The 27,272-nt window shown below is 39.1% G+C and overlaps 1 protein-coding gene across 6 annotated transcripts in view; it reads left to right on the plus strand.

Annotated features, from left to right (window-relative positions):
• SHC3 (SHC adaptor protein 3) overlaps positions 1 to 26,527 on the plus strand; it is a 52,861-nt gene extending 26,334 nt beyond the window's left edge. For 5 of the 6 annotated variants that reach the window (XM_088155937.1, XM_088155938.1, XM_088155940.1 and 2 more), the window contains 10 exons: positions 3,161 to 3,224; positions 5,835 to 5,954; positions 9,068 to 9,121; positions 13,261 to 13,312; positions 17,289 to 17,415; positions 18,480 to 18,633; positions 19,636 to 19,732; positions 20,603 to 20,797; positions 22,913 to 23,238; positions 26,253 to 26,527. In XM_088155937.1, coding sequence (XP_088012063.1) covers positions 3,161 to 3,224; positions 5,835 to 5,954; positions 9,068 to 9,121; positions 13,261 to 13,312; positions 17,289 to 17,415; positions 18,480 to 18,633; positions 19,636 to 19,732; positions 20,603 to 20,797; positions 22,913 to 23,238; positions 26,253 to 26,381 — 1,318 coding nt within the window. In that variant the 3' untranslated portion in view covers positions 26,382 to 26,527. The remainder of the gene's footprint in view (positions 1 to 3,160; positions 3,225 to 5,834; positions 5,955 to 9,067; positions 9,122 to 13,260; positions 13,313 to 17,288; positions 17,416 to 18,479; positions 18,634 to 19,635; positions 19,733 to 20,602; positions 20,798 to 22,912; positions 23,239 to 26,252) is intronic. The other variant, XM_088155936.1, reaches the window with a different exon arrangement.
• The last annotated feature ends 745 nt before the right edge of the window (positions 26,528 to 27,272 follow it).

Consider the following 27,272-nt stretch of genomic DNA (forward strand, 5'->3'; position numbering starts at 1 on the left):
TCACCTTTCTTGTAAGCTCCCTTCAGGTGCTGGAAGGCCATGTTAGTTCACCCTAAAGCCTTCACTTCTCAAGGCTGAACATTCCTAGTTCTCTCAGCCTCTCCTCATAAGAAAGGTGGTCAATCCCTCTAATCATCTTGGTGGCCCTTGGATAAATGCGTATCAGTGCAGCGACAGATGTTCAGTCGTCCCTTTTCTTCTTATTTTCTTCAAATACTGATTTTAGACTCCTTAACTCCTACGCAGGAAAAGTACTGTGCCTTCTGTTGCAGGCATGCAAAGAGTTGCTGCCAGGACATTCTGACCTTGATTACACAGAATTGCTCTATGAATATGTTTTCTGAAGTTCCCAGCATTTTCACTATGAGCATTGTTAACTTGAACTCTGCAGTTGCTTGAATACATTTAGAATTCAGAGGTTCAAAACCCAGAGACTCTAGCCTTCCCACAGCCTTTGGGAACACTGAGTTCCCAAAGATATTTTACCAAAAGCGAGATAGATAGCTGGAAATTGTATAGTGCTTTTTTACAGAGTGAGAGAACTTGTAGCCCAGGTTTTCCGGCTTTTTTTAAAGTCTTCTCTGCTCTGCCAAGACAGGGCATGCAAGGAGTACTCAAGGCTGCCTTGCAAAGCCTTGCCCTGGGCTTCAGCCTTTTCAGCTAATGTGTTTCCTCTCCTATGCTCAAGTGGCAGTTTTGATCAACAAGGTCCTAGAGTGAGATGGATCTATTGAGTAACACGCTTAAAGTCTGGTTATCAGGAGCTGGCAGATAAGAGAGGTAGGAGCAAAACTGCTACAATACCCAACCCTGCACTAGAAAAATAACAAGATTGCATATATTTTCTGGTGAATGCAGTGTGTCTTTCTGTAAGTTCCATGCTGCCACTAGAGAGAGAAGATGATGGGGACAAATAGGAAGAGAAAGGAAATGATAGACTAATTTATCCCTCAAGCATATATCTGAGAAATCCAAGTCTTTTCTGTGAGAGACAAAACCTATGAGGTATCTCAATGCACCAGTTGGACCACTGGAAGAGACAAAGAGGTGACAAGTGTTGGTGATGTCTCTGTGAGAGCAACATACAGTCAAGATTCCTAGGAAACTAAGGCACACCTGATGAAGCAAGAAGCATAGGTCCGAAAGTCCGAAAGTGGGCTGAAGACTGCCACTGGCCTGGACTTCCCATTCTATTGCCTCCAAAGGATTTGCTTCAGCAGAAGAAAGAGATGGGAAACCACAAGTGTTATGTTACTAGCCAGAGAGGATGACTCTGTAAAATATGGTCTGTCTGTTTTTCTTGAGTCAAAAAAAGTGATTTGGGGTGAATTTTTATCTTGAGGTGTACAATTTATTTTCCACTGATTATATTTTCAGGAGTAACCCTTGTCTCAGTATCATGATGATCACTGTGTGATGCTTGCTGTGCTTTATTTCTAAGATGCATCAGACACGTTCTTTTAAACCAACTGCTTTCTACTTGCTCTGTGAGAAAATCTAGTAATTACTGTAACTAAAACACTTTTTTTGGAGTTAAAAAAAATGTGGTAAGGGTAGGAACTAAATACAGGTGCTAAACCATGGAATGGGATGTTGTTGTGGCTATAATGATCTGAACACATATGCAAGGCAGGGTTTGTAAAGAGGGGCAATTTTATTAGATAAACAGATGTAGGTGAGGGGGAAAAAAGGCATAGGACAAGTTACAGAACAATCAACCTCTCCTTTAGACCTGAAGAAAAGAGAGTGCACTTGAAAGATTTTTTTTAATAATCTCTTGCTGTAAATCTCACACTTCTTCAGAATGACAGGACAGTCAAATGTACTCTGAGGTGTGTTCCATTCCCACAACTGCCCATCTCCCCAAACCAATAAAATGTGATTCTTCCAGGTGATTCAAACTTTGGATTGGGTCCAAGCTAACAACACACAAGGCATAACTGTATAGAAATTACTGATTGCCACCTGATGTAATCTGCCACAGTTGCTGAGCCATTATAAATTGAATGCTGATATAAATGCATGACATTGTTCTCCTGAACTCACTTGTTGATCCTGTGCATAGTTGATACATATGGATATGGCATAAAGTTAATATAATTTATGTCTTTATCCAGATGATGTTTCAAGTTTTTGATTATTTTGACTGCCCTTTAGCTTGTAGTTCATTGTTTCCCATTCTGTTGTTTTCTGGTTTGGTTTTTTGGTTGGTTGGTTGGTTGGTTGGTTGATTTGCTTTTAAGTTTTATTGTGTATAAAACTATGTGTTATTGCATGGTTTTGGTTCTAAATATAATGTGCTGTTAGTCTCAACACATATTAAAAATAGTTAAACATAGTTTGGAGTCAGTTTGCTCATTCCTGTGAAATCATTGTCTTGCAGTGGGATAAGCCTTGTACCTAGTGGTCAGAGGGAAGGTCTGTGTGTTTACAGGAGCAAATTCTGAACACTGACCAGGTTGACCATGCAGAAAATAAGTTGCTAAATACTGAAAGGAACTGAAAGATTTGTTTGGAGCAATACAATTTCAAGAGTTTTTGTGGTGTACAGTTACTCTTTTATGAAAGGGTATAGATTCAAATCAATTTTTGACATATATTTCTTTCAGTCAACCCGAGTGCGACGGGAAGAATGAAGCAGTGTTAAAAAACTGAAGCAAAATATTGATGGCAATAATTTTCCCGATAATGTAAACATAAGGCCACTAATAAACTACTCACACTGTATTGAACTACTATAAATTAAAACCTTGTGCATCTTGTATACTGTGTAGAACATATGTATTACCAGGAATATTTTTGGGTTTGGATACTATCTAAAGCCTGCTGGTTTTGCTCTGACTGGAAATGCATAGTACAGTAGTAAAAAAAATTATGCTTTCTAACTCTCACATTAAAAGAAACATTTTTTTTAAAAGAAGGTGTGAAGCAATGTACAAAAGTGAACTGTATTAAGAGCAATATGCTAATTTACAATGAGAAAAGGTCTATTTAATAGTGTGAGGAAATATTTTCTTTTTTAGAGGAAAGCTAACTGACCCGCTAACTATCCTCACTTGTGAACAGAAATATAGTTGAAACTGTTTGTTCCAGTGCATTTCAAGCGAAATGAAGAAACCCACACATTCTTTTGCCATAAAGCTTTTTTCTGTCTCTTCAGGGAAGCAATCAGTCGTGTTTGTGAAGCCATGCCTGGTGCCAAAAAAGCCTTCAAGAAACGAAAGGTATATTTTTTTTCCTTGTAGTGCAGTTGAATGTATTTTCTCTGTTCAGCACTGTGAAGACCAGGCACAGCAGGCAGGTGACTTTAAAGTAGCTTTGAGAATTGCAGATGATTAATCATTTAAAGTATTGGCTGCTTTTACTCACTATATATTGTTGCTTACCCTTTTGGTCAGTATCTGCTTTTGTAGGCATTTGGAAATATAAATACATCTAGGATGAAGATTGTGCCTTTATGTTCCTTCTGTAGAAACCTCCTCCTTTTACCTTTTTTCTTCCTTTTGTGAACTGCAGGTGGAAGAGTGAAAATTAATAAATGGGATGCCTTTCCATAAAATGCATGAGTAAATCATGAACATGGGTTCTGGAAGATATAGCAGAAGCCTAAAACATATATAGTTTTGAAAGTGACTAGATTTGTTCTTGAAGGATAGATCTACTGATGACATTTAATGAGTTTGGTAATCACTGATTTCTGGAAATGGAAAGAGCATATGAAGTGATCCTTTGCTCCTTATGCTCTTTCCATAAACACTTGTGGCTGATGCTCAGTGCCCAGCACTGATGGTGTTTAGTGTGTACCTGACATCCTTATTACCATGCTTTTATTTTTATCTGTGTGCTGGGAGTTAGAGTCTTCAGACGGGGAGAGGAGGAAGCCTTGGCTCAGCTCCTGCACTGATGGCTCCCAACTGCCTCTTCCAGAGGCCTCCAAGCAAAGCTGGGATGTAATGCTATTTCTAAGGGAAGAAGCATAAAAAGTAGTTCATTATAGCCCTTGGGTGTGTTCTTGGGCACAGGAGAAGAATGGGCAGGTGAAGGAAAAGGTCTGCCTGCTTCCCCAGCTGCTCTACCATCTAGGCAGAGTCTCAGCAGAAAGGAACGCAATGAAATGCCACTTGTTTGCAGTGGAGAATCATATCCTAGTAATCACATCAGTCATGTGACAACATGTGTCACAGTGTAACTGCAAATTGTTTTAGAAATTAGGGCTATGGTTTCACCTCCACCAAATTTCTTGCTTCTCTGGCTTTTCATTTTAAATCTGAAAGTAAGATGAAAGTATCTTTCTTCTCGGGAAGAAAAATGACACAAAATGTAATTGAAAAAATAAGGTAAACAGTTCCAAGTGCCTAGTGAGACACCTTGCTGTATTACAGGTTTTAGAAGTAATGCTGCTTATCAGTTATTAAAAAGAGCAACAAAATTTCAGATAAATGTCAAAGACATGTCTTTTGCTGGTCTCTGCGTTCATCATGTTTCTGCCACTAGTGGCATATAATTTTCCTTAAGGTGACATGTACTTCCTGAGGCCAAATTTTCACATTTTATCTACACTGTGGGTAGGTAATCCTTAAGAATGACCTGAGAATCATGAAGGATTAAGAAAGAAGAGATATAAGAGTACTCAAAAGAGTTTGTTCAAAAGAAAATTTAATGAAGTACTAGGTCTGTAACATGAAAGGGTTGAAATAGTGCAGCACATATTACATAGGATCAGTATGTACATAGTGTATTTTTAATCAGTTAAACAGAAGGAAAAATGAATGTATGCAAATTTCCAAGACTACAGAAGCTCAAGTGTGTCCATCTTGCTAGGAACAAAACTATCCAAGCTTGCAGACAGCTTAGGACAAATGCAAACATAGTGGCAGAAGAACAATGTCTCCAGTCATTTTAGTTTTGTATCCTAGTGTAAAATTAGGACCAGCATGAATATTCACCAGTGCAAGTAGAGCAAGTTAAAGGACTTGGTCTGTTACTGCTGGGCAGCCTGATTTTTCATAGTCTGTGATTACTTGAATGCAGCTGCTCTCATGCAGCTATGTGGTTCCCCATAGCTGTCAAAAGTGAGAAGTTTGTGAATTTTGTTTGACAGCATAACTTCTATTGCTACAAAACCTCCTATGAGCTGGTGAAATGCCTGTAAAAGTTATCAATACTATGATATCCCCTGTATTACATTCTTCAACTTATTCTCTGATAATCTTCAGATACATGTTTTACCGCAGCATAAAGAGGTTTTATTTGTCTATATCTGGCTTTTACCTACTCTTAAGTCTACAAGCAAAGTCATAGAATGGTTTGGGTTGGAAGGGACCTGTAGAGATCATCTAGTCCATAACATTCTGTATCCTATTTTGTGAGCATTCCATCAGTATCACTGGAGTCCCACTTTACATGTGGGTCAGTAGATGCAGAGCAAACAACAGATTTATTTTCAAGAGTTGAAGCTATTTTTATATAACAAGAATATTGTCATTTTAAGACAATGACTGAAGGTATTCATCTTAGTCTGCTTACTTGGTCCCTCGGTGAAGATAAGATTGTGCTGTTTCACAAAACCCCTAGTTTTTTTTGGTCAAGAGTAGATGAAGAACTGCTTGACTAGTATCATTATTATTTTTAATGGTAGAAGTAGTTGTAGTAGTAGTAATAGTAGTGTAAATGAGAAATAATTCCTGAAGGGAAACAGCTGTTACAATTAAATGATCTTTGAAAAGTCATAAGCTTTTTAGAAGCCTTTAAGATCACCACTAACCCTGCATACAATGAAGGTCATTAAAAAAAATCCGAGAACAAAAATCTGCTTTTTCCCCCCCTCCTCACAGCCACCAAGCAAAGTCCTTTCTAGCATCTTGGGAAAGAGCAATCTTCAGTTTGCAGGAATGAGCATAATGTTGAATATCTCCACCAGCAGCTTAAATCTAATGAATCCAGATACAAAACAGGTGAGTGTAACTTCTGTATTAATTTGTGAGGCTTTTGATGAACAGCTGCACAATTATTTGCTGTCTGCCAAATACTCAGTTGCTCAAAATTATTATTCCTCAATAATATAATAAAATGAATTAACCCAAAATATAATCATAGTGGAAGTCAGCTTATTTCACTATCCAACACAACTTTGATAAATTATTTTCTTCTTGCCGTTTTTCAGGTAGATCGGTTTTGCTCTTAAAAGACCTGTGATGTGAAATATCATTTTTTGGTTGTGGGAGTTCTTATTGAATAAAATTACAAAGTTTCAGAGCCATAAAAGGAATGTGATTGGAGCAACAACTAAAATACTGAATGTGCATCCCCAATTTTATTGTTTTTTTTCCCATTTAGAGTTTTAAAGGGCAAACTGTTCCTGAGATGCTGCTAAAAATACAGCCTCAGGGATTTTGCAGTGCAGTGAAAGGCCAGTCTTTTAGAGAGACAAGGCAGCCTTTTTAAAGTAGCTCATTTCTTCTTCACTGTGCTGAAGGTACAGACAGACTTTGGGGAATCACTGCAGTGGTTTGTGAATGATGTATGAGACCAGAAAAATCCTTGCTCAGGGTATATATAAAGAGGAAGCAGACAGACATGCGTAGTCACTGCTGTGCTATTTGCTGTGAACCACATATTGTGTTAGGGCATGCAACTTTCTGCCCAGATACAGACAAAGAGGAAACAAGTAAAATCCTACTGTCCTTTGGGGCCTCAGGTTTAAAAAATAAGAAAGAATGTGTACACTAGCTATTAAAAAGCTTGCTGTTCATTACTATGTTTTCATTTGTATATATTCATTCTTATCCTTATTTAGAGAATATCACAGTCCTCTGCAGTGAGCACTGAGACTGTGGGCACAGTGCTGTGACTGGCTGCAGTAGTCTTGTAGCCTTACTATGGAATAAACACAGCAGTGGTTTTCATAAGGACAGTTACCCCCATCGGAAGTATAAGAATTTAAGATGTTAATTAGCTCCACTAAGTTAGAAAGTTAGCTTGTCATCAGCCAGTGTTAGGGCAGAAATGTAGTTAAACTCATTTATTTCAGAGAAGAGTCATCCCCCACATGATTTGCCTTTTCTCTAAATTGACAAAGCTGTTCCTCTTCCTCTCATATAATTCTTTTTGAGGTAGATTCTTCTGGGTGCTGTAGGCCTGGGAAACGTCTGGTTTCTCAGAGCTCTCTAGTCTGGCTGTGGCCTCCCCCATTTCTTGTTTATGCCAAGGATTTGATTTGCAGATAAGCATGGCCCAGCAGCTTTGCCCTTTGAGGCCCCACACTGGAGGATGGCAGTCTGTAATAGCCTCTTTTTCCTGGCAGATCTGGAAGGAAATAAAAGACAAGACAGTGTGTGTGGTTGGCCCTTGCAGTAGAAGGAAAGCAACTGCATGTACCCCTGCACAACAGCTCTGTGAATATATTAAGCAGGGATGAGTGGAAAATGATTTTGTTTTATTTATTTTGTTAAAATGAAGGTTGGTGTCGATTGAAAGGTTTCTAAACTATATGCCAACGTTAGTGAATTGTTTTATTTGAAGCAATACAAGGCATTAATAGTTTACTGTGTCTCTTTTCAATATTTTGGTATTGGTAGAGGTGAGGAGGGGAATACCCCTACCTCAAACTAAATTAGCCGTGGAATCCAAAAAAGCTCCTGACTTGAAGTAATGGGTTCAAGCACTTTTCAGCTTCCTTAAAATTTGGAAAAAATTAGTTTTTAGGACAATCTGAAATATTTTTTCTTTTATGTGCTGAAATAAAAGATTAGGTTATTTGCACAAGTCAAGATAGTGATAATATAAAATTGTGTAACAGAACTTCACTAGTTCAGTTCTATAGTTAGGATATTCTACATTCAATATGTATTCTATGTACTATATATTCTATCGTTACTTCTTTAAGGGGAAAAGGAGAAGGAAATCCTAACTTCTGAGTAACAGAACACTAATTCACCAGTGTGCACTTAAAAACTAACCACATTTTTGGAGGCTCTTGTGGGACAAGCAGGGCTATTAAAAATGAAGTGCCCTTTACAGAAAAGAAACACTACGAATAGTAGTTACCTCTCACTGACTTAGTGAAGCAGCAAGATCCAAAGAAAGTCCTGTCAGGCTTTTTTCTTTCCAAGGAAGCTAGCTGATAGTTCAGGTATTTAAGAAGCAAGTTAGGGGAAACACTCAGAGAATATTTTTCTAGCTTATTTTTTTTCCAGAATTTTTTTTGCATGTGGTTCCCTCTCCAAAGTGAAGAATCAAGATCCTAATTCTATCGTCAGATTCTCTGAGGCACTAAACAGGGGCCTGTCCCATCCCAGAGGAATTCCTTGGCATGGCTTCTGTGACTCAAATATAAAGTGAATATTTCTTTCAAATGAGCTTTTCTTTCTGGTTGTTACATGATTTCAGTATTAAAAGATTTAAGTTAATTTTCAGAATAGCAGAGACGTCCTGCTTTTATTAGAGGTTCAGGACAAATTGTCTCTTCCCAGAGAAATATCATATTAGTTCAAATTGTACATAAGCAATTTGAATTTCAAATGCCCTGAGTGTGCCTATGAATTTGTGTGCTACACTGCATCAAGACTCAAAATTCTGTTTGCATATTGTAAACATGTTGATATTTGAAACATAAAATGACCAGTAGGTGTTGGACGCAATGTTAGGAATCTTAGCTAGTGTACAGGTTGGCATGGTTTCATTGATTTCACCAGAGTGGCATCAGCAGAAAAATGGTTTGATGAATAGGACCTTTTGTTTCATTCATCATTATCTGTAATAAAGAAGGTGAGTTTAGCAGATTAAAATTTCTCCAAAGACACTCTCGGACAGGTCTGTATGATTTACTGGCGTTCTGAGTGCATTTAGCAATCTTGCAGTGTCGTGATACATTTTAAAGAACATCAGAATAGATACATTCATCACTAAGTCTGTTTATATTATCATGCCACTCTTTGAAGTCCTTGTAGGTAATTTTGATCTTGACTTTGGATTTTCACCAGCATACAAGCAAAGCAAAAAAAGAAATCAAAATTGCAAACTGTAAGAAACCCATCTGACTCACCCTTATTCTTTCTGATCCATACAGATCATAGCAAATCACCATATGCAATCTATCTCCTTTGCGTCTGGAGGTGATCCGGTAAGCATTTATCTAAAGCCACATAGATGCTGCTTTATGAGGACCCTGTGACAAAATTTAAGGCATATCTTACCAAAAGAAAAATATAACCACAATAGCTCCTGCTTCTTCTTTCATATTTTTCCTTGATTGTTGCCATCAAGCACTCCTTGAGGGGCATGGCTGACAAGCGTTCATTGCATTCATAAGCATTCATATAGTAATTGATAAGCAGGGCTTTATTTTTCAGAGTAATGTAGAACAGTCGTATGGGCATTGTATGGATTTTTATCCTGTTTTCTATCTTGCACTTGTTATAGTAATAGAATATGTTGCAGCTATATTTATAGTATTTATGGTATTTATGGTATTTATAATATTTATAGTAATGCTTGCTTTTCTTTTTTTCTTTCCTTCTCAATTGTGTGCATTGAGAAGTTGGTGCTAAATTCTGCCTGCAGGTATACTTGCTACAGTAATGCAGCTTGAAGACAGGCTTTTAGGAAAAGCACAGATCTTTCTCTCCTGTTTTGCAAAGCTTTTAGATACATCTAAAAATTTTACTCATTTAGATCAAAGGGCAGATTCCTGCTTATTGTGCTTTTCCCTGTTTTTATAAGCTGTTAATCCAAATGTATATTAATAAATGGGCTTGAAAAGTATTTGTCACTGAGGAAGCAAGGGGAAAAATATAAATTAGTGACAGCGCTCACCTTTTACCTTAGAGGTTTGAAAGCTTTTAAAATTGATTAATTGAGTGAGTACCTTTTTCTCCAAGATGTGATTATCTATCATATATCAGTCATGTACTACAGTTAAGGCAATTTCTAGCCTGTTTTGTGAGTTAATTCTCTCAGTTCCACTCTGTTAAGGTGAAGATACTTGGTGCTTTCTCTGTTCATTTTGCTATTGTCAGAAAACATAAAGGCAAATTTCAGTGTTAGTATAGCTTTGCTGAGCTCAGTACAATTACAGAAGGGAAAAGGACACAATATCACAATAATTTGGGGAACAAAAATGGATCAACAGCAGCTTTGAAACACAACAGATTGCAATAGATGCTGTAAATGAACAATTCCTGAAGTGGGCAGAGGAGTGATTAGCACAGTTCCCTGCCTCCGTAAGAAGATTCTTTGCTGCCCATCTGCCATCCCAAATGTTAGGTCCTGGAAACACCATTTCACACTGCCCACTGATGAAATGATTTACCAGGAAAGAGGAGAGGAACACAGTAGAGTTCTGGATTTGGAGTAAACAAGCTTTTCTGAATGTTTTAGAGAGATAAAAATCTCGCTACTGAGTCAGTGATCTACCAGAGAAATAAAATTGCATGGTGCAAGGGAGCCTACAAGTTACAGTGAAATTATGAATTTGTGTTCCCAATAAGACTACTGCATGAATTCATTCTGGTGTTGGGAGGAAGAAAGTAGGTATGAGTATCTAAAGTTTTTCTACAAGCTTATCTCTGGTCTAGTAAGGAATAACTTTAAATCAAAAGCTCATGCAAAAAGCGGCTGGTTCTTTTGTCCTGGGTGTTCGTAGAAGATGACAAAATACAAGGATGTGATTTAGCTTACATCTTTATTTACTCATCAGAGAGCCATCTAGATGTAATTTTCATCAGCCTTTAATGATTTCCACTTGGTAGTGGACGGCCACTGCCAAATTGCATCTCCCAACCACAGCTGGCCTCCAGACCATAAATTTATCTCCTTATATGAGTTTGAAACTGGTTGGAGAAAGGCCGTAGTGACCTAGGAAGCTAGATGTGTGCCCATGTATATTCAGGAAGTGATTTCCTTATTTTGAAGTTATTTTAGAGTTTGGTTTATTAGGAGGTAAGATTACTCTCACTTTTCTACCCCATCCACCTTTCTGCTCTGGATGTCTGCCTCCCAGCAATTAGCTTTACAACCTTCCTCACACTCCCTTACCATTAATTATATTATTTAAAATATAACCCCTGGAGAAGGGTTCCACAGTCTTGGAGAAGGGTTTGAATACCATATATACTTTTGCAATATTTCCCTTTGTGATGAGTCAGTTTCTGGCTGTGCCAGTATATGGGAGCTTAAAAATCTCCCTACCAGATCCTTTTACACACCATTTCAGAACCAAGGCTATGTTCTCAATCCACTTTAACTCTCTTCAGCCCCTCCTGTGATACACTAAACAATTTTGCTCCACAGTAATTTCAGGTGGCTGTTTCCAGGCTGCCAGACAAGACATCTGTTTTTGGAGATATCTGCTGAAATTTTGGAGAGAAGGATCTCATAAAGTCTAATATACAGGTCTCTCAGAGGTCCCTGAAGGCAGTAGTTTTTCAATTTCAGCAATACCTCCAAATTTTAACACCACAATGCAATGTCTTTAGGCTGAAAATTTTAGCTCATTCATACTGGTTTTCAGTCCTTGAATGTCAAGGATCACTTTGCTATGTCAGCCAATCCCTGTATAGTTTTTGGATGGGGGTCTTCTAACTTAGCCCCACTGAAATGTCCCCACCTTAGGTACTTAATGGTTTGTCATAGTCAGCTTGAATCTCAGGCCTTTAAAAGAAATAAAGAATAGGTGTTTTCAGACTGTCACACCCACGCTAGCTATGAGATAGATCTAAGATTTACTCAGGCATAAATGTATCCATTAGCTATGCCTGAAGTAGTAAATAAATTGATATGTGGCCCATTTTCTAGTCTTTCTGGCCCTGAAATAAATAACAAAGTGCAATTTGGTCTCTTCCCTCATAGTGGTCTCTTGGGATCAATGCCAAGCATGTGCTGGTCCCCCAGGGAGTTTCAGGGCATGCTATGTGAAACCAGGACAGTGAAACAAGAGGTCTGTATTATTTGCTACTATAGACATAGTCACCTTTATTTTCCCCTTCCTTGTTGATATGCATCCTTATTTCCACTGTAGTGGAATCACTATCCAGACACTGTGCTACAGAATGTGTAAGAAATTACAGGACAAAATGGTAGGGCTATGCTTTTTTAACAGACCAACCTTACTGCTGCTGTATTTGAGTGCCTTCCAACGAAGCATTAAGTGACATGGTTACACATCTGTCACCAGAAACCATAACTGTGCTTCATCATTTCCCTTCCTGTCTCCTCAGGAAGGAAATTGTATAGACATTCAGTACAGTGATTTGTTTTGGGTGGCTGGTAGTGGTGTGTGCACTTGCACTAGAAAAAGCTATACTGAAGAAGTCTATATTTTAACTGAAGATTGATGTTTATTGTGACATTAGATCTTGGTGTAATCGGATCAGTCACCTGAAAAGGCTTTGGGTAGATTTACGCAGCCAGCTGTAATGTATCCTGTATATCCCTTGGGTTTAGCTATACCTGACTAGCCAGGCATGTCAGGAAATACCAGATCTAACCAGGACTTCCTGATTGCATCAAGGCAATATGGCATTTTCCAGATATATCAGCAGGCCTGAGTGTTTCCCAGAAACCCAGGGCTTTCTGTTTCATCTGCATAATGATAGAAGTCTGCACCACTTGTGCACAGGAGCATAGGGGTGGCAGGAGAGGAAGGGAAAAAAATCCCCAAAAAGATGTCTGTGTGCTCTTGCCAGAAAATCCACCAGGCATGTGGCAATAGGAGTGGCAGGGAGCAGCCTAAGGGCTGGGGGAGGGCGTCCAGGGATACTGCTTGTCAGAGCCAAGCAGGGGCTTAGCACCTCTGTGCCATATGGCACTGTAGTCAGTAAACACCTGCTTGTCACACATGAATAAATGCCATTGCTCAGTATTTCTGAGGAGCAGCGCTGTTACTCCCACTCTTTCTGCCACAGAACCAGATGATTATTCATCTTATGAACTAAAATCTCAGGGTAGTTTGAAGATAAGCACTTATAACTCTATTCCCTCCTAAATGAAGCTTGGGCCAAATCCTACCGAGTTTGTTTAATTGATGGACGAGATTTAAAAATTCTGATGCATTAGATCACATCCTGTAAAAAGGAAAGTGGTGCAATTAGTACTGAAACCCATAAACTTTTATATGGGTTTTAAGCAGTATGCAACTGTAGAGCAGAATATGTAATTTGAGGCTCTGCCCACAGGACAGACATACTCTGGAGTGTGATCTTTTGCTGTAATCAGTACAAATATGTTTTTGCATTCATTGTAGATATCTTAATTTTTTGACAGGATACTTCAGACTATATTGCATATGTAGCTAAGGATCCTGTTAATCGCAGAGGTAAGTTGGAAATATCTATTTGATGTCTATTTTTCCTTTGAGAAACACTAATTATTCATCATTTCAGTCAGATTACACCCCCCACCTTCTCCACTGAAAAACAGAAATGTAGAATGTAGCCCAATCAAAAGATTGCCTTTGACAGAGCCATGGAAAGATTGTGTATAAATAAGAGGCAGCAGTTTTTTTCTCAAGCTTGGAATAAACAGGTCTAGCTGCTCACTCATACCTAAATATCACTTTGATTCTCTTCATCTCTTACATCAAACACTTGCCTTACTTGGCTGTGTGAGCTTCTAGGCAACAGCCAAGTCTTACCTACACCCAACCACTGTGCAAGAGCTAAGCAGTCTTCTGATTAAGTCATCTGATGAGGCAGCTGAATCTTCTTAGGTCTTCTCAGTACATGCCTAACTTTTCCTGGCAGAATCAAATTCTTTATCAAATATCTAGCTTTTCAGCCAGCTTGCTGTAATTATCTTTCTCAGTGAAGTTTTACTCAAGGTTGCATTGCTTTAGTAGCAATCTGTCAGGGACAGGGAACTACTGGTTGATTGTGTTCACTAGGTCTTAATACAACATACAAAGTATTTTGCAATGTACCAGAGAATCTATTTACTATTCATAGATCATAGAGAGAGAAGAATAGAGTAGGGAAAAAAAAAAAAGAAAAAAAGAAAAATTAAGTACTTCCAACAGGATTTCTGGAGAATTCCGGCACTTTAACTCCAAAATGCCAATCCTGCAAACCCTCAGCCACCCACCTTATCATTGGCACAACTAATCCAGTAGCTTCCATATGTAGTCATCTTTAACGATACCTGAAGAATCTGCTGGGTCGATATGTAGAGATGTCCAGACTTGAGAGTATTAGCTCATAAATAATACCTGCACTAAGTATACTAATATGCTGAATGCAGATGAAATACCTAGAATACTCAAAGGGAGTGGGAGGTACGGAATAGGTCAGTTCTTTGCAATGCTTGTGACATTACAACATCATGTGTACCATGTCGCAGAGGCTCCAGTGTCAGACTATGGAATGCATAGTGCAGAGCTGCTCTCCAGCCCACCTGCTTTAGCAGCTCCCTTCTGCTAAATCCAAGACTGATTTAGTTGTTCTGAGAGATCTCCGTCACTGTAGGGACTAGCACTGTGGACTAGATATTTGCTCTGTAGATTATGGAGAAGACCTGTGCTCTGTTTTCTGTCCCTGCATGAGTGGATTTTGTACACTATGTTTCTTTCTGCACTAAGTTATTCCTCTGCTGTGTTCCTTCCATCTTACATTGAATGCGTTTATCTTTAGCTTGCTGTGACTTTGAGCTAAGCTATCCTAGACTGAGGAATCATCTGAGCACCTGATATTGTTGTCTTCCTTTGGTGTATTCAGGTCAAGTAATTTCTTAGTTTTCTTTATGAAAAGATTGACAGTTTGTAGCATTCCAGCTGCAGGGCACATCCTCCATCCTTCAGATAATTACTGTACCTCCCTTCTTCATTTTTCTGCAGCTGTTTTAAAAAAGTATAGGATACCTGCATAACAGAGGCTGCCAGTATAGCAGAGAATGCACCTTCCTATTTTTTCCTGCTTTTGTCCTCTTTGTCAGCTGGTTCCTCCTAAGCCCTTTTTACTGCAGTGAAGCACTGTAACCTCATGTGAAATTCTTTCAAGCTGTGATCTTTAAGCCTTCAGCACTATGGCTTTCTCAAGGGTGCTTTCCCACTTGGGTGTATACATCAGTGGTTTGCAGATCGGTGTCTTTGTATGTCACCTGTATTAAAACACATTCTTTAAAAGGATAATTTACCAGGGGACCTGAATTGCCCTCTTTCACTTTCCATTCTGTCATTCTTTGTGTTGTCTGCAAATTACTTTAAAAGAGAATTTGTCTTTACATCTGTATCTAGTGGAAATGTTACTGCTGCTGTTGGTGATATTACCCTAGCACCAATGCTGTAGTATAGCTTGCATATTAGGCTCATTTCTTCCCAAGGATGGAAAAGCTTGTCTTCGTGCTTTGCATTCTGGATATAGCAAGCTAAAGGCTGTCTATTTTCTGCTGTAACATTCACAAGAAATCATCTCTGTGTGAGCCAAACCGTCTCATCCTTTTACAAGAAGCATATCTCCTACCTGCTGAAAGTCCATTCACGTATCCAAGGAAACAGGTTACTCATTATGTCACCTACTGAAACTACTTAATGACTCATGCTTCATTTCAGCTCCAGAAGGGTTTAGCAGTGAGACATGTCGCCTCTTTAAATTTGCACTCTAGTTATAGAGTGCAAACATTTTAGCTTTGTTTGGCCTAACTACTTTTGGTCCACGTTTCCAGAGAGCACCTGTGCACCTTCCGCGGGGGCTGATTGTTCAACGCCGATAACAATGTTGCAGAGGGGGTAAAAAAACAAACGCCTCACTGCTAGTCAGGGATGTCTGCCTCTGTCTTCGAACACATGGGGTCCTGTTTTTGTCTGCTGAATCCACTTTCAACATGCAGCTAGAGGCATTTTCCCTGTACGAGGCATTTCAGCTTGCTGGTTGACATAGCAGACGCTCTAAGGTGAGAAGAGACCTCTGTATCTGTTTGACACCGTGACTGGTGCCATCTCATGCTGAACGAGATGCTGCTGCTGCCTGAGGAAGAGACAGCAGACATTCCTTACCTGCACAACTGCAGGTTTCTTGGCCCTTTATTCTGGCCTCTTCAGAAGTCTATCCAATATTTCAGCCTCTGAATAAGTCATATCTAAACTTACTTACTCTCCCTGTATTACATTAACTAAATGTCATGATCAACCCTTATTTGTAGGACACTGGTATCCAATGCACTTGGTTCCAGTGAGTAGGACACTGGGCATGTACTAAAATGCAGTTTTTCAGCTGAAGAGTTTATATTCAGGTTATTGAAGCAGTCAGGGGTGAACAAATCAGTGACTTTGAACAAGAACCCACTTTCCTGTGGCAGGACTTGGGAAAGAACCAGTTTGAAATCCAATCCAGGCTATAGCCAGCAGACAATATTCTTGCCCAGCTCTGGGTATGGAAATTTAACTCACCTGGGCTTCTCTGGATACGACTAAGATGCTGTTCATTGAGATCTTTAGCACCCATCTGTGCTCCTGCAATGTTGAGTGAGCTCTTCACAAGATCACCGCTTTGTGTTTTTGCATATGAGACCTCCAAGCCATTCTCTGATTTAAAACCAGGGCAAATTTGGCTGCTCAGACAGCTGATAAAGGTTTCTCAGCCTTCTATAGGAAGAGAACATGTGTTGCTGTCTCCCCCTTTACTGCCTGTGTTGCAGTGGGTTCACAGAGGTTGCACATAGGGAAGTGCTGGAATTAATCAGTTTGCTGGCTCTGCACTCCTCAGCAACCCTGCAGTTTCCTGGGAGTGTCTCCATGAAAACAAGCGGGAAAAAGTACCAACCTCTGTATTCCTGGAATAAGCTCAGAGCTCATTATCTAGAAAGTGTATGTGGATGCTGCTCCTCCCTCAGACTGTAATTTGGGAAAAGAGAGCAGCTTGTGAACTTGGGGTGATTAGACATAAAAGTGAAGTAATTAAACTGAGGAAAACACATAAAGCTTTTATTGTTATTACCATCTATTAATATTTTTGTAATGTCAATTTAAACTTAGAATTCTTACATAATCTATTGCATTCAGGTAATAACAAGTGAAATTTTATGAGGTTTTTTTTCTGTTTATGGATTTCTGTTTGTTTGTTTTCCATTTGTTAAAATAGTGGAACAGACCTTGTCTATAGCAGTTACACATCAGTGCAATTTTATGTAACCTTTAAAAAGTTATGATTGCCTGAAATTCACTGTATCAGAATGGGGTTTTATTGAAATGTGCACATCACTAATAGGGCAAGTAAGTTTGACATGTAGGTGTTTTGTCATAGGTCATTGCATCTCACCGTGACATAAACAGTGATTTGCATGTGTCAATCTTTTTCATTTAGCTTGTCATATACTGGAATGTTGTGATGGCCTGGCCCAGGACGTCATCAGCACCATAGGGCAAGCATTTGAACTTCGATTTAAGCAGTACTTGCAATGCCCCTCTAAGACACCTACTTTCCCTGATAGGTGAGTGCAATTGCAGAAGACAGCGGAATGACCTTCTTTAGCTTTCAATTTACTTGATAAAATGTGGACAGTGTTGCTGGAGACAGACAGGACTTGAATACTTAAAAAGATTTCTGTTGTATTAGCGAAACAGTGTTTACCTAATGAATATGAAAGAAGTACAGTCAATTTAAAAGAATAGTCTAAATATGGATTTAACAATAATGTTAAAATGATCATGTCTTTTGTGCTGTAGTTAGTAGGCAGAATTGGATGCCCAAGAATGGTTGTTATTTGTGGCATTTCCTCATTACTGTCACAGCAGCTGTGTCAGTTTAGATGGAGTAGGTCAGACTGCTGGGCTTCCAAAATGACTAATGATGTTTCAGTATTTCTCATAATAGGGTGATGTTTCTAGGAATGTGATGTATTGCAGGGAGGTTTGAATGCACTGATATCTTGAGGATACAAACTCTGTCTGCTTGTATGTGTTCAAAAGTCTGGAATATAAAGCCTTCTGTTTTCTTTAGAGACATGGATTGCTATGTGCTTATTAACATTACCAGAAACCCTAGTGAGCTCGTACGCTCTGTAATCTCTTATATCGGAGCAAAAACCTGTATATAGGGAATATCAAATGCTACTATCTTAATCTGGAAGCATGCTGTATTCACATCTCTTGACTTTGCGAAGTTCTTGCAGAATTACATTGATGATGGTGCAGTCATAATGAATGACAAAGATTTAGAGTGTAGTAAGTCCATCAAGGCAGATACTACAAGTGCTATTTTAAGGTTAGATAAAGTTGTTTGTTAATGTAGTTCATAATGGTCTTTAAAGCCAAGTTTAAACATACTCTATTCAGCATGAAGAATTTGATCCATTGCAAAGGAGGTTTATGTCGGTTTGCCTACACAGTGAAGATCTGCTGCATGTTCCATCATTGCTTCCTGACTTAGAGTGGTAGCTGAAGTGTGCATACAATATGCAGTAGTGATCCCCTGACAAGGCAGTCTTAACCTGCTGAAAGTGTCTTTAAGTGGTTTACAAGCGAGAGGCAAAAGAAAGCGCTCTCTTCCTTACAGGATGCAGAGTTTTGAGGACCCATGGACGGAGGAAGATAACGAGGCAACAGACCATCCCTATTACAACAACATCCCAAATAAAATACCTCCCCCTGGCGGATTCCTTGATGCCAGGCTCAAAACAAGGCTTCCCACTGCTGCAGACACAGCTCATGTCAGTATAATTTCATTTCTACTCTCTTGCTGATTGGTCCAAAATTTTTAAAAGATGTGTTTTATGGTGGATACCTTGGGACTGTCTGTAACTCACAGCTCTACCTGTGTGGCCACTTTCTATCTGAATGGCCATTGCAGATCGAGGGGGCAGCACATTAGGCAGCAAATTAAAGGAGGTGAAATCCTCATGGTATTAAAAGTTTAACCAGGTTCAAGGAACAGAAATCCACTGGGGGCTACTACATTTGCAGAAACCATGTCTGCTTCAGAGAGTATCGAATAGTGCGTATTAACTGGGAATGATTTAATGCAGAATCATTTAAGCAATCTACTGCAGTCATTACTAGCAGCTCATTATGTTAATGATTTGGCAGCGATCAGCGTTCAGCCAGGTTCCTAGGTAGGTTTTCCACTTCATGTTGAACTAAGGTCAGTTTGAATATTTCTACCAGCACTCATATCAAAAGTTTGACTGCCGTATCAATGTAGCCCCCTAAGAGGTGCTTTCAGATGCAGCACAATTCTGCTTAAATCCAGAGAAGTCCTGTCTGTAGCTAACATCCTCCCCTCAGTGCCCAAGTACATCCCCTGGTACCAATGGGAATCTTTCAGCTCATGCTGCAAAGAGTGCTGGGGCTGTCTTCTGCTCCCACGTGTGGGGCTGTCTTCTGCTCCCACGTGTGTTTCTGTGGAACACTTTTCCAAGTAACAGGTTGTCAAGACTCACTGTGTGAGTATAAACTAAAGAAATGATGCATCATTTGGTATCATGGGAGGGGTCACTAAGAGCAGAAAGCAGGGAAGAGCACCTGAAGTTCACTGTAATATCTTACTCTTACACAAATGTACTTGGGATAAATATATTCTGACATTATGATGAATTGGAAAGGAAGAGTGAGGGTACACAAAATATATCCAAGGAAATTGGCAGAGCCACTTGTATTGAGTATGAGCATTTTAAAGGCAATTGAAAAATTTCCTCCACATGTTTCCATTCTAGTCTGCATCAGGAGTGGGAGGAGAGCAAATTTATTATCAGAGCCACCACGTAGGAGAAAAATTCAGTGAAGAATGGCATCACGGGCCTGTTAAACAAGGTGAGTTTTGCTACTTTTAGCTGTAATACTGCAGGTGGTCTTGAAGGGCAAAGCATGTGAAAGTCCGATGCCTCAAATTCTTAAGGCAATAAACTGAACTTGGTTGATAGGTTCCCTTTGAGGGAGTTTTAGTGTCGATACTAGTGAAAAGCATTTGATTATTACCTCTGGATAAATTATTAAATGCAGAGCAGTTCATAAATAGAATTACCCAGACTTTCAGCTTTCTAACTTTCTATATCTTAAAACACTATGATATTTAAGGGTCCGCTGCATGATCTATTCTGAAAATCTGATCCACTAGGATATGCAAAATAGAATTTTAAAATGAAGAGCCTAAAATGAAAAATTTAATTCGAAATGCGAAGCAATGCTCTCTATTCAATAAGTAGCAAATAGTGCATGAAGTTCCTGTTGTTGTCTTTGAATTTCAAGTAATTACAAAACACATATAAAATTTCACCCCATCCAGATTTTTGTGAGAACTTTACTGTGTTTCTAGCGACACTTTTGTTCAAATGCCAGAATATATTCTCTATTATTAATCTGCTCACATTTTAGGATTTTCTACCTTCTCCTCCTCTCATGACTCCCTAGCAGAAATTAATTTTTGAAATTTATAATCTCTACTTACAAAGATTTCCTTTCCTCCTGGGAAATAGCCCCACAATACCCTCATTGAAACATAGTTCTGAATCCATTAATTAATACTTTTTTCTACTAGATCCAGCAATTATTGACTTTACATCTCCCAGTCCAGGAAATTTTAAACCTGTGATGATGTGGTGTGATGATAATTGGTCAATACTGTTCTGTTGATTGCACACACACACACACACAAACACATAAAAAAAGTCTTGAATTTTCTAGGATCTCTGGATATTTGTAGTATGTCAGAAGAGAAATCAGAAGTAGCACCAACAGCACAGCTGCCAATATATGTAAACACCCAGAATATAAATAGAGAAGATCTATTGGCACTTCAGGCAGATGCTGAAAGTACCTTCGGTGGAACAGCAGAGGATGCTGAAGCAAGCAGCCCAGGAAAGGATCTGTTTGACATGAGTGAGTTCTTCCTATTCACTTCCTTTCTAACAAGCCACCAAATATGTTTATGCATTAGTTCTGTATTAAAAAAAAAAAAAAAAAAAAAGTTCTCCAAATTTAGTGTTCCTGGTGTAATTATGATGAATTATAGAATCCATTGTGGTTTCACATTGGACTGAACTAAAATAAAGGTGGCTGAAGATTTGGAATTAGTCTGTAAAATATCTGAGTTAAGGTTAGTTGCAGTCCATGTTATCCGTAACGTCACAGGCAATTATGTCAGAAGAAATATTAATCAGGACGCTTGCCATAAGGAAAGTGAAGGAGGGTGAAGGTATGGATGGGTGCATGGAGAATTGTCTTCAGCCTGTCCTGTGAGTGTGTTATGAGGAAGCCAAGGCATATATGGAAAGCTTTGTGCCAAAAGGAATCTAGCATGGAAATTAAAGCACTGAGTTACCTCTTACTCTGGGTAGACCTACTGTCCTATCCATTCCAACTTTGAAGGCAGCTTTTTCTAGATCAGAATCATCACCATAGCTGCAAAACTATGGCTTAAGCATCAGCCACAGTTTGGTATTGGTGATAGTAATACACATTGTTTTCAGCCTCAAGGAGATACATAAAGTGAAGAAATATTGAAAGAAATTTGATGCACAGAGAATTTTCTTGGGTTTTTTACTCTTCCTACCTCAAATAAATTGCTTATGTATGCTTTATTTAATTCAGTTCACATAAAAAAGGCAGTGAGACAAAGCAGTTGATGCCTACAAATTATTTGTAAAATAAAGTTCTACATTTCTGCTATCTTAGTATAGAAAAATATTTTTCCTGGCATGCTTTTGCTGAGATATCGCTCTATTTCCACAGCCTAGTGAGATGTTCAATTGAAAGAAAGGAGGAGAGAAAAAAGTTGAGAGTATCTATCTGTGAATATAGATCTCAAATGAGAAAAAACTGCTGTTTGAAATCAGGGATGTTAACTCTTACCAGCCATTGGAACATCAGAGAAAAGAAATATTAGAAAATGTGCCAATTAGCCCTAAGTTAGTGGTTTGTTGAGTTAAATACATGTTGCACTTCGTGAAGACCATGGTTTAGTGAAGACATTTATAAGCTACTTGTATAACTGGCTGAGATCTCAATAAGCTGCAACAGCACAATATTTTTCCTATTTCTTTGACCTAAACTAGCCTCTCTGTGGCCCCATGCAAACAGGGCTTTGTACTTCTCGCATCTGAAAAATCTATTTAGAGCTGGTGTATCGCTTCACTGTGCTGCTCTCCAGATGTCCTTTTGTAAGCCTAGGGGCACAGAACATTTCTTTTTGATATGTACTGGTGGGCCAGATGAAGGTCTTGCAAGAGTAAATAGCTTCCAAGAGGTCAGTACAACATGTAACGAAGCACTCTATGACGTATTTGCTATTTCTGTAAAACTGTTGGGATCCGTAATGACACTTCTTTCCACTCAATTCTACAATTGCACAAGAGTTCAGGACTTAGCTGAGGTTTAAAACCTGCTTCCCCAAGGCTGATTTTTTGCTAGGAAAATTATGTTAGATGTGTACACATGTCTGTTTTGCAAGGTTCTCTTCCTAGATGGAGGCTAGGAGTAGGCTGAGTGGTGAGGGTGAATGTTCCCTACTAGACATAGCCTTCGGCTAGAGACTCAGTAATGGATAATTTTTAAATGAATAAGTTGTTTGAACAGAGACCAGATATGAGTATAATGACATTAGGTACCCCTATTATGCAATTTATTTGAAATTAAACTGTCTGACATACCTTGAAAGACTGAAGGAGAGGTTTTCCTGGTACCAGATCGTATAAATACAGCTGTTGACAACAGCCACTACTGAAATAAGCCAGTACCTTTCAAAAGATCCTGCCAAGGTTCAGTCTGATTTTGATCAGTATCGTTCTGTGCATAGCATACATTTTAAACATATTACACTCCTCAGTCTTAATATATTATATAAATCAGTAAGTCTATTAGTGTATCTTCCCTCAATTTTTTCATAAAGAGAAGTGGCTGTAATGCAAAATAAGTTTAAAATGACCAGAATATCACCATTTTGCTATATGATTTACCTCTGAATGATCCTGCTCTTGTTTCTATTTCCATAACCAGAACCATTTGAAGATGCTCTCAAGAGTCAAACATCTGAGGCTATGTTGAAGAAATCCACCTCCACGGGATGCACCAGTCCTCCTTTACCCAGAGCAGCTGTCCGGACTGAAGCTGAAGAGCTGAGTACAGAGCCATGGTATCAAGGAGAGATGAGCAGGAAAGAAGCAGAACAGCTATTAAAGAAATGTGGAGATTTCCTCGTGAGGAAGAGTACCACGAATCCTGGCTCCTATGTGCTGACAGGCATGCACAAAGGACAAGCCAAGCATCTTCTTTTGGTGGACCCAGAAGGAACTGTAAGCACTGACTCCTCACTAATAGATGAGGTTTCTGACTCTATTAATTTTCTCTAAACGCCTTTAATCTTCTTTACAGCTTATTCACACCTTATTATAAGCACCACCTCATATCTCTGATGCGCCATCACATCTCTAATTCTCTCCTTGATGCCTAGCAGAAGACCTAGCACATGATTTCTGCACATTGCAGGGAGCCTTAGGGCTGATTCCCTAGCAAGTTCACACCTTGACCACTCCTGTGCAGTCAAAAGTGCAGCTAAGCTACTTCAGCATTCTTGCTAAAGGAAGGAGGTTTGGCTAGCCTGCATGCTGGCAATTTCCACTTGGCATCTCTGTTACCTGGGATATGGACCAGGCCCTCTGTTTTCCTGCATGTATGCCGAGGAGAGAAGTGGGGTAAGCCTGTTCCATCTCTTTGCTGCCCAAAGACTCCCTCAGCTGATGAAGGGACCTTCCCCACAGCAGGGTGGAGGGGGCAAGGGAGCTCTAGTTTTCTGTAGGTGTCCTCTTCTGCTTCTGTGGAGGCATCTTCAGAGAGATTGAAATCATTGTCATGAGTTTTGTTCTTGGCTCCTGGTAGCTGCAAGTAGGAAACTCCTTTTCCTCTATAAAGGACAGCTTTAGATAACCCACCCCAAGGTAAGTGAGAAACTCCCATAAAGGAGTTGGCCTGTTGGCATCTGAGCTGAGAAAGCCGTGGCAGAATTATGTCAATCCTTCAGAGTCTGTATTGCAGCTGTGAGGAGTTTCCATGGCACTTACTGCAATTAATTACGTTTGCCACATGAGGCCAGTCAAAGAATGGTTTTGCACTCTTGGGTGCCAGCTGCCTAGTGCTGGATTTGATGGGTATGCCAGCACAGGGGAGTGATTCTACACCTCTTGAGGGGCAGCCTCTGTCCCTAAAATTTGCCCACAGTTCTGTGACTCTTGCAACAAGGTAGCCTAATTTTCTTTTAGGCATAAACCCACAAATAACTGTTACAGGCAAGGGAAACGCTGCTGTGCCACCTGGGAAGTGCAGGAATGCTGTGTCCCACTGGGAGCTCTGCTGCAGCGCTGACTGGCATGGAATACTCAGGTCCTGTGATGACTTCCAAGGCATTTTCTTCCTATACAAGTTGCAGGGCCCTTCCCCCCCGTCTTTGCTGCACTGCCTCTAGTGCATCTCTAATTTGCTGACCTCCTTGGTTAGAGACCTGCTTGTTATCTGCACCTATCCCTTCCCTCAGCCTGCTTCTATCACCATGGCCCAAATGGCTCTGAGATGCTCTGCTCAGGAGGCAGTCTTCCAGAACAGTGATTTTCTGCAACCGTAGTTAGTTACAGACAGCTGTGCTGTCTGTATGATCTGTGGGATCCTGATACAGCTTCTGAGCAGCTCTATTTGCAACTTGTCAAAGTGGAGCATCATCAATAAAACCTGGCCAGTGTGTGGCCAGCCACCGCAGTGTGCCAGTGGCTTGCATTTCATCTGCATGGTCTCAGCGGGATTGTTCTTGAAGACTGATTCACACAAATGCTGCCTGAAAATTAATTTCACATACAGAACCCAGTGACACGTAACAGGTCTTAAGGGTGCATTCTTAGAGCAGAGTTAACTGTCCAGTTGCTTCTGCTCTCATCCAGCTAACAAAAAATTAAGAAAAGGCAAAAGAGATCCCTCATTCAGATATCAGATGCTTAAAATGGAAGACTGCGGGATTTTCTCTAGGTTTAGAATTGGACCTCTGGTGATGGTAGAGTAAGATGGTAAGAACATCTTAGAATACAGATAACTAAAGTTAGTGCTTTTTTAGATAGATCTTTTCATTTTGAAATACAGTTTGATTTTAGAGAAAGTAACATTTCAAAGCAGAATGTTTCAGAAATTGGGACAACCTTTTGGTTTCCTTCAGTGACATAACTATGTGTAGACTGACAGAAAGCATCATATGCCATCAAAGTTATTTGTTTCCTTTTTTTTTTTTACCATGTGACATACTTTGTTAAGCTTCTAGCAATTTTTCAGAACTTAATGTCGAAACGGAATTATTTCAGGAGAGGTGTCCACCACAGCATAAGATGACTTTTGGAAGTTTTAACACAAGTTTTTCTCTCTTCCTGAGAATAGTTCAAGGAGAACAGATGACATTTCTTACTGAGAGCAGTGCTCACAGGTGTTTGCTTGAGGTGGTGTAGAGCCGGCCCAATAAAAAGTTTTAGTGCAACACGATGTTTGCTTGAGGTGGATCTGTGCTCTGTTTGTAGCAGCTGTTTGCCTATGCCTCATATGAAACATAGAAAGGAAATTTTTTGTGAACATGTGGCTAAATAATTAAAGATTGCTTTGGAATATAGATTAGTTGTTGGCTTCTGATAATTCTGACTATTTTATCCTGTAATATCAGTTTCCTCCTATCATGGGTGGAATATTGCATACCAGTAGGATGCTGCTACAGAGGGCTGGTATGTGGGCTAGAAAAATTATTTTCCTGCCCTGAAGTGTTTCATTTCCAAAGGCACAGGATGGGTTGTGCAGCACAGGGCAAACCAAAGCTAAGCAAATATGGTGGCCAGATCACTTTCTAGGAAGGGAGTTTTCGAGTAGTGGAAGAAGAAGGTCTCAAGAAAAGCACAAAAATGCTGAGGTGCACAAAGAAGCTGGTTTCTGACATATCTGGCATGATAGCTCTTTCTAATTGAAAAGGTACAAAAGCTCAAAGAAGTATGTGGTCCTTTTGAAGAAGAAAAAAATGATCTAAAAATCTGACTTACAGTGAAACAAAATCATGAACAGAAGTTTTCAATCAGACCTGTTCAAAAGAGTAATAAGAGTAGGCTGGTCCATGGAATTGCATGCAAAATATCTATTTGGTGAAAATAGGAGGAGTGAGAGAGAAAAGAGAAGCCATGCTGGAGAAGCACCAAATTTCCACCAATTTTGGTGGAAAAGTTTCTAAAATATGATTTTGTCATTTTATTCTGAGACAATTTTAGTGTGAAGTTAAGGGGGAAAGTAATAACTCTTTAATCTATCTTCTTGCATCCTTTTTTTAAAGGTTCGTACAAAAGATCGCGTCTTTGACAGCATAAGTCATCTCATCAACTATCACCTTGAGAATAATTTGCCTATAGTTTCTTCAGTGAGTGAGCTCTGCCTGCAACAGCCTGCTGAAAGAAAAAACTGATTCCAGATAACTCTTTTAGTTATTGCAACTTGCAAGCTATAACTGGTAGAAATCGCAGATCTGAAAAGAAAATGTACATTAAAAAAAATCCCACATATTCACATACATTTCACAAGTATGTTTTACTTAAGTTTAAAAAGCCCCATTTCATATAGTACACTTGAACACTTTCAATGCTTTATGTGACATGAAATCTCAGCAAAAGTCTTTCTTAAAAGTTATTTCAACAAAATTGTTCAGATTCTCTAATGTGAATGTTGATAGTGTACATACACATTATATATACAAATACAGTATATATTTATATTTTTCAAGTCAGTCTGTTGACAGTATAAAACTATCTTCTGTGCCATGTGTTTTTACCAAAACAAAAATTACAAGTGTGATTATTCAGATAAAAAATAGAACTCAGCAGTCTCAATTTCTTGAGAAATTTAATATCACAAATCTTACTTCTGATTTTACCTAAGAAGCACAACTATGGGGATCACAGATGGATTATGCTAGTTAACCATAGAAGGAATCTGAATTCAGTAACTAGTATTCCAACTCAGAAATTTAGCATAAAATATTTTTTAAAAGCATTATTCAGTGTCACTGATATCAAAAGAATTTTATCTTTCTGACGTCAAGTTTGAATTCTTATATGATGCTATTCAAAACATTTGTATCTTTACCAATTATTTGGTGTGGTCTCTATGTGTATGAGGTGTGTGCTTTGATTTTTCTAATGATATTGTAACAGTATACTGTAACTTCAATTTATTAATTTCAGTGCTAAGGTTATTTGTAAGTAGTTCTCTGCTTATGGTGAAGATCTAGATGTCCTTGAACTACGAGTCTCAAATGAGATGTTGCATACTGATTAGACAAGTTCAAATAACTTGTGCT

This window comes from Sturnus vulgaris, chromosome Z, assembly GCF_052056855.1.
Source record: "Sturnus vulgaris isolate bStuVul1 chromosome Z, bStuVul1.hap1, whole genome shotgun sequence".
Taxonomy (NCBI): domain Eukaryota; kingdom Metazoa; phylum Chordata; class Aves; order Passeriformes; family Sturnidae; genus Sturnus; species Sturnus vulgaris.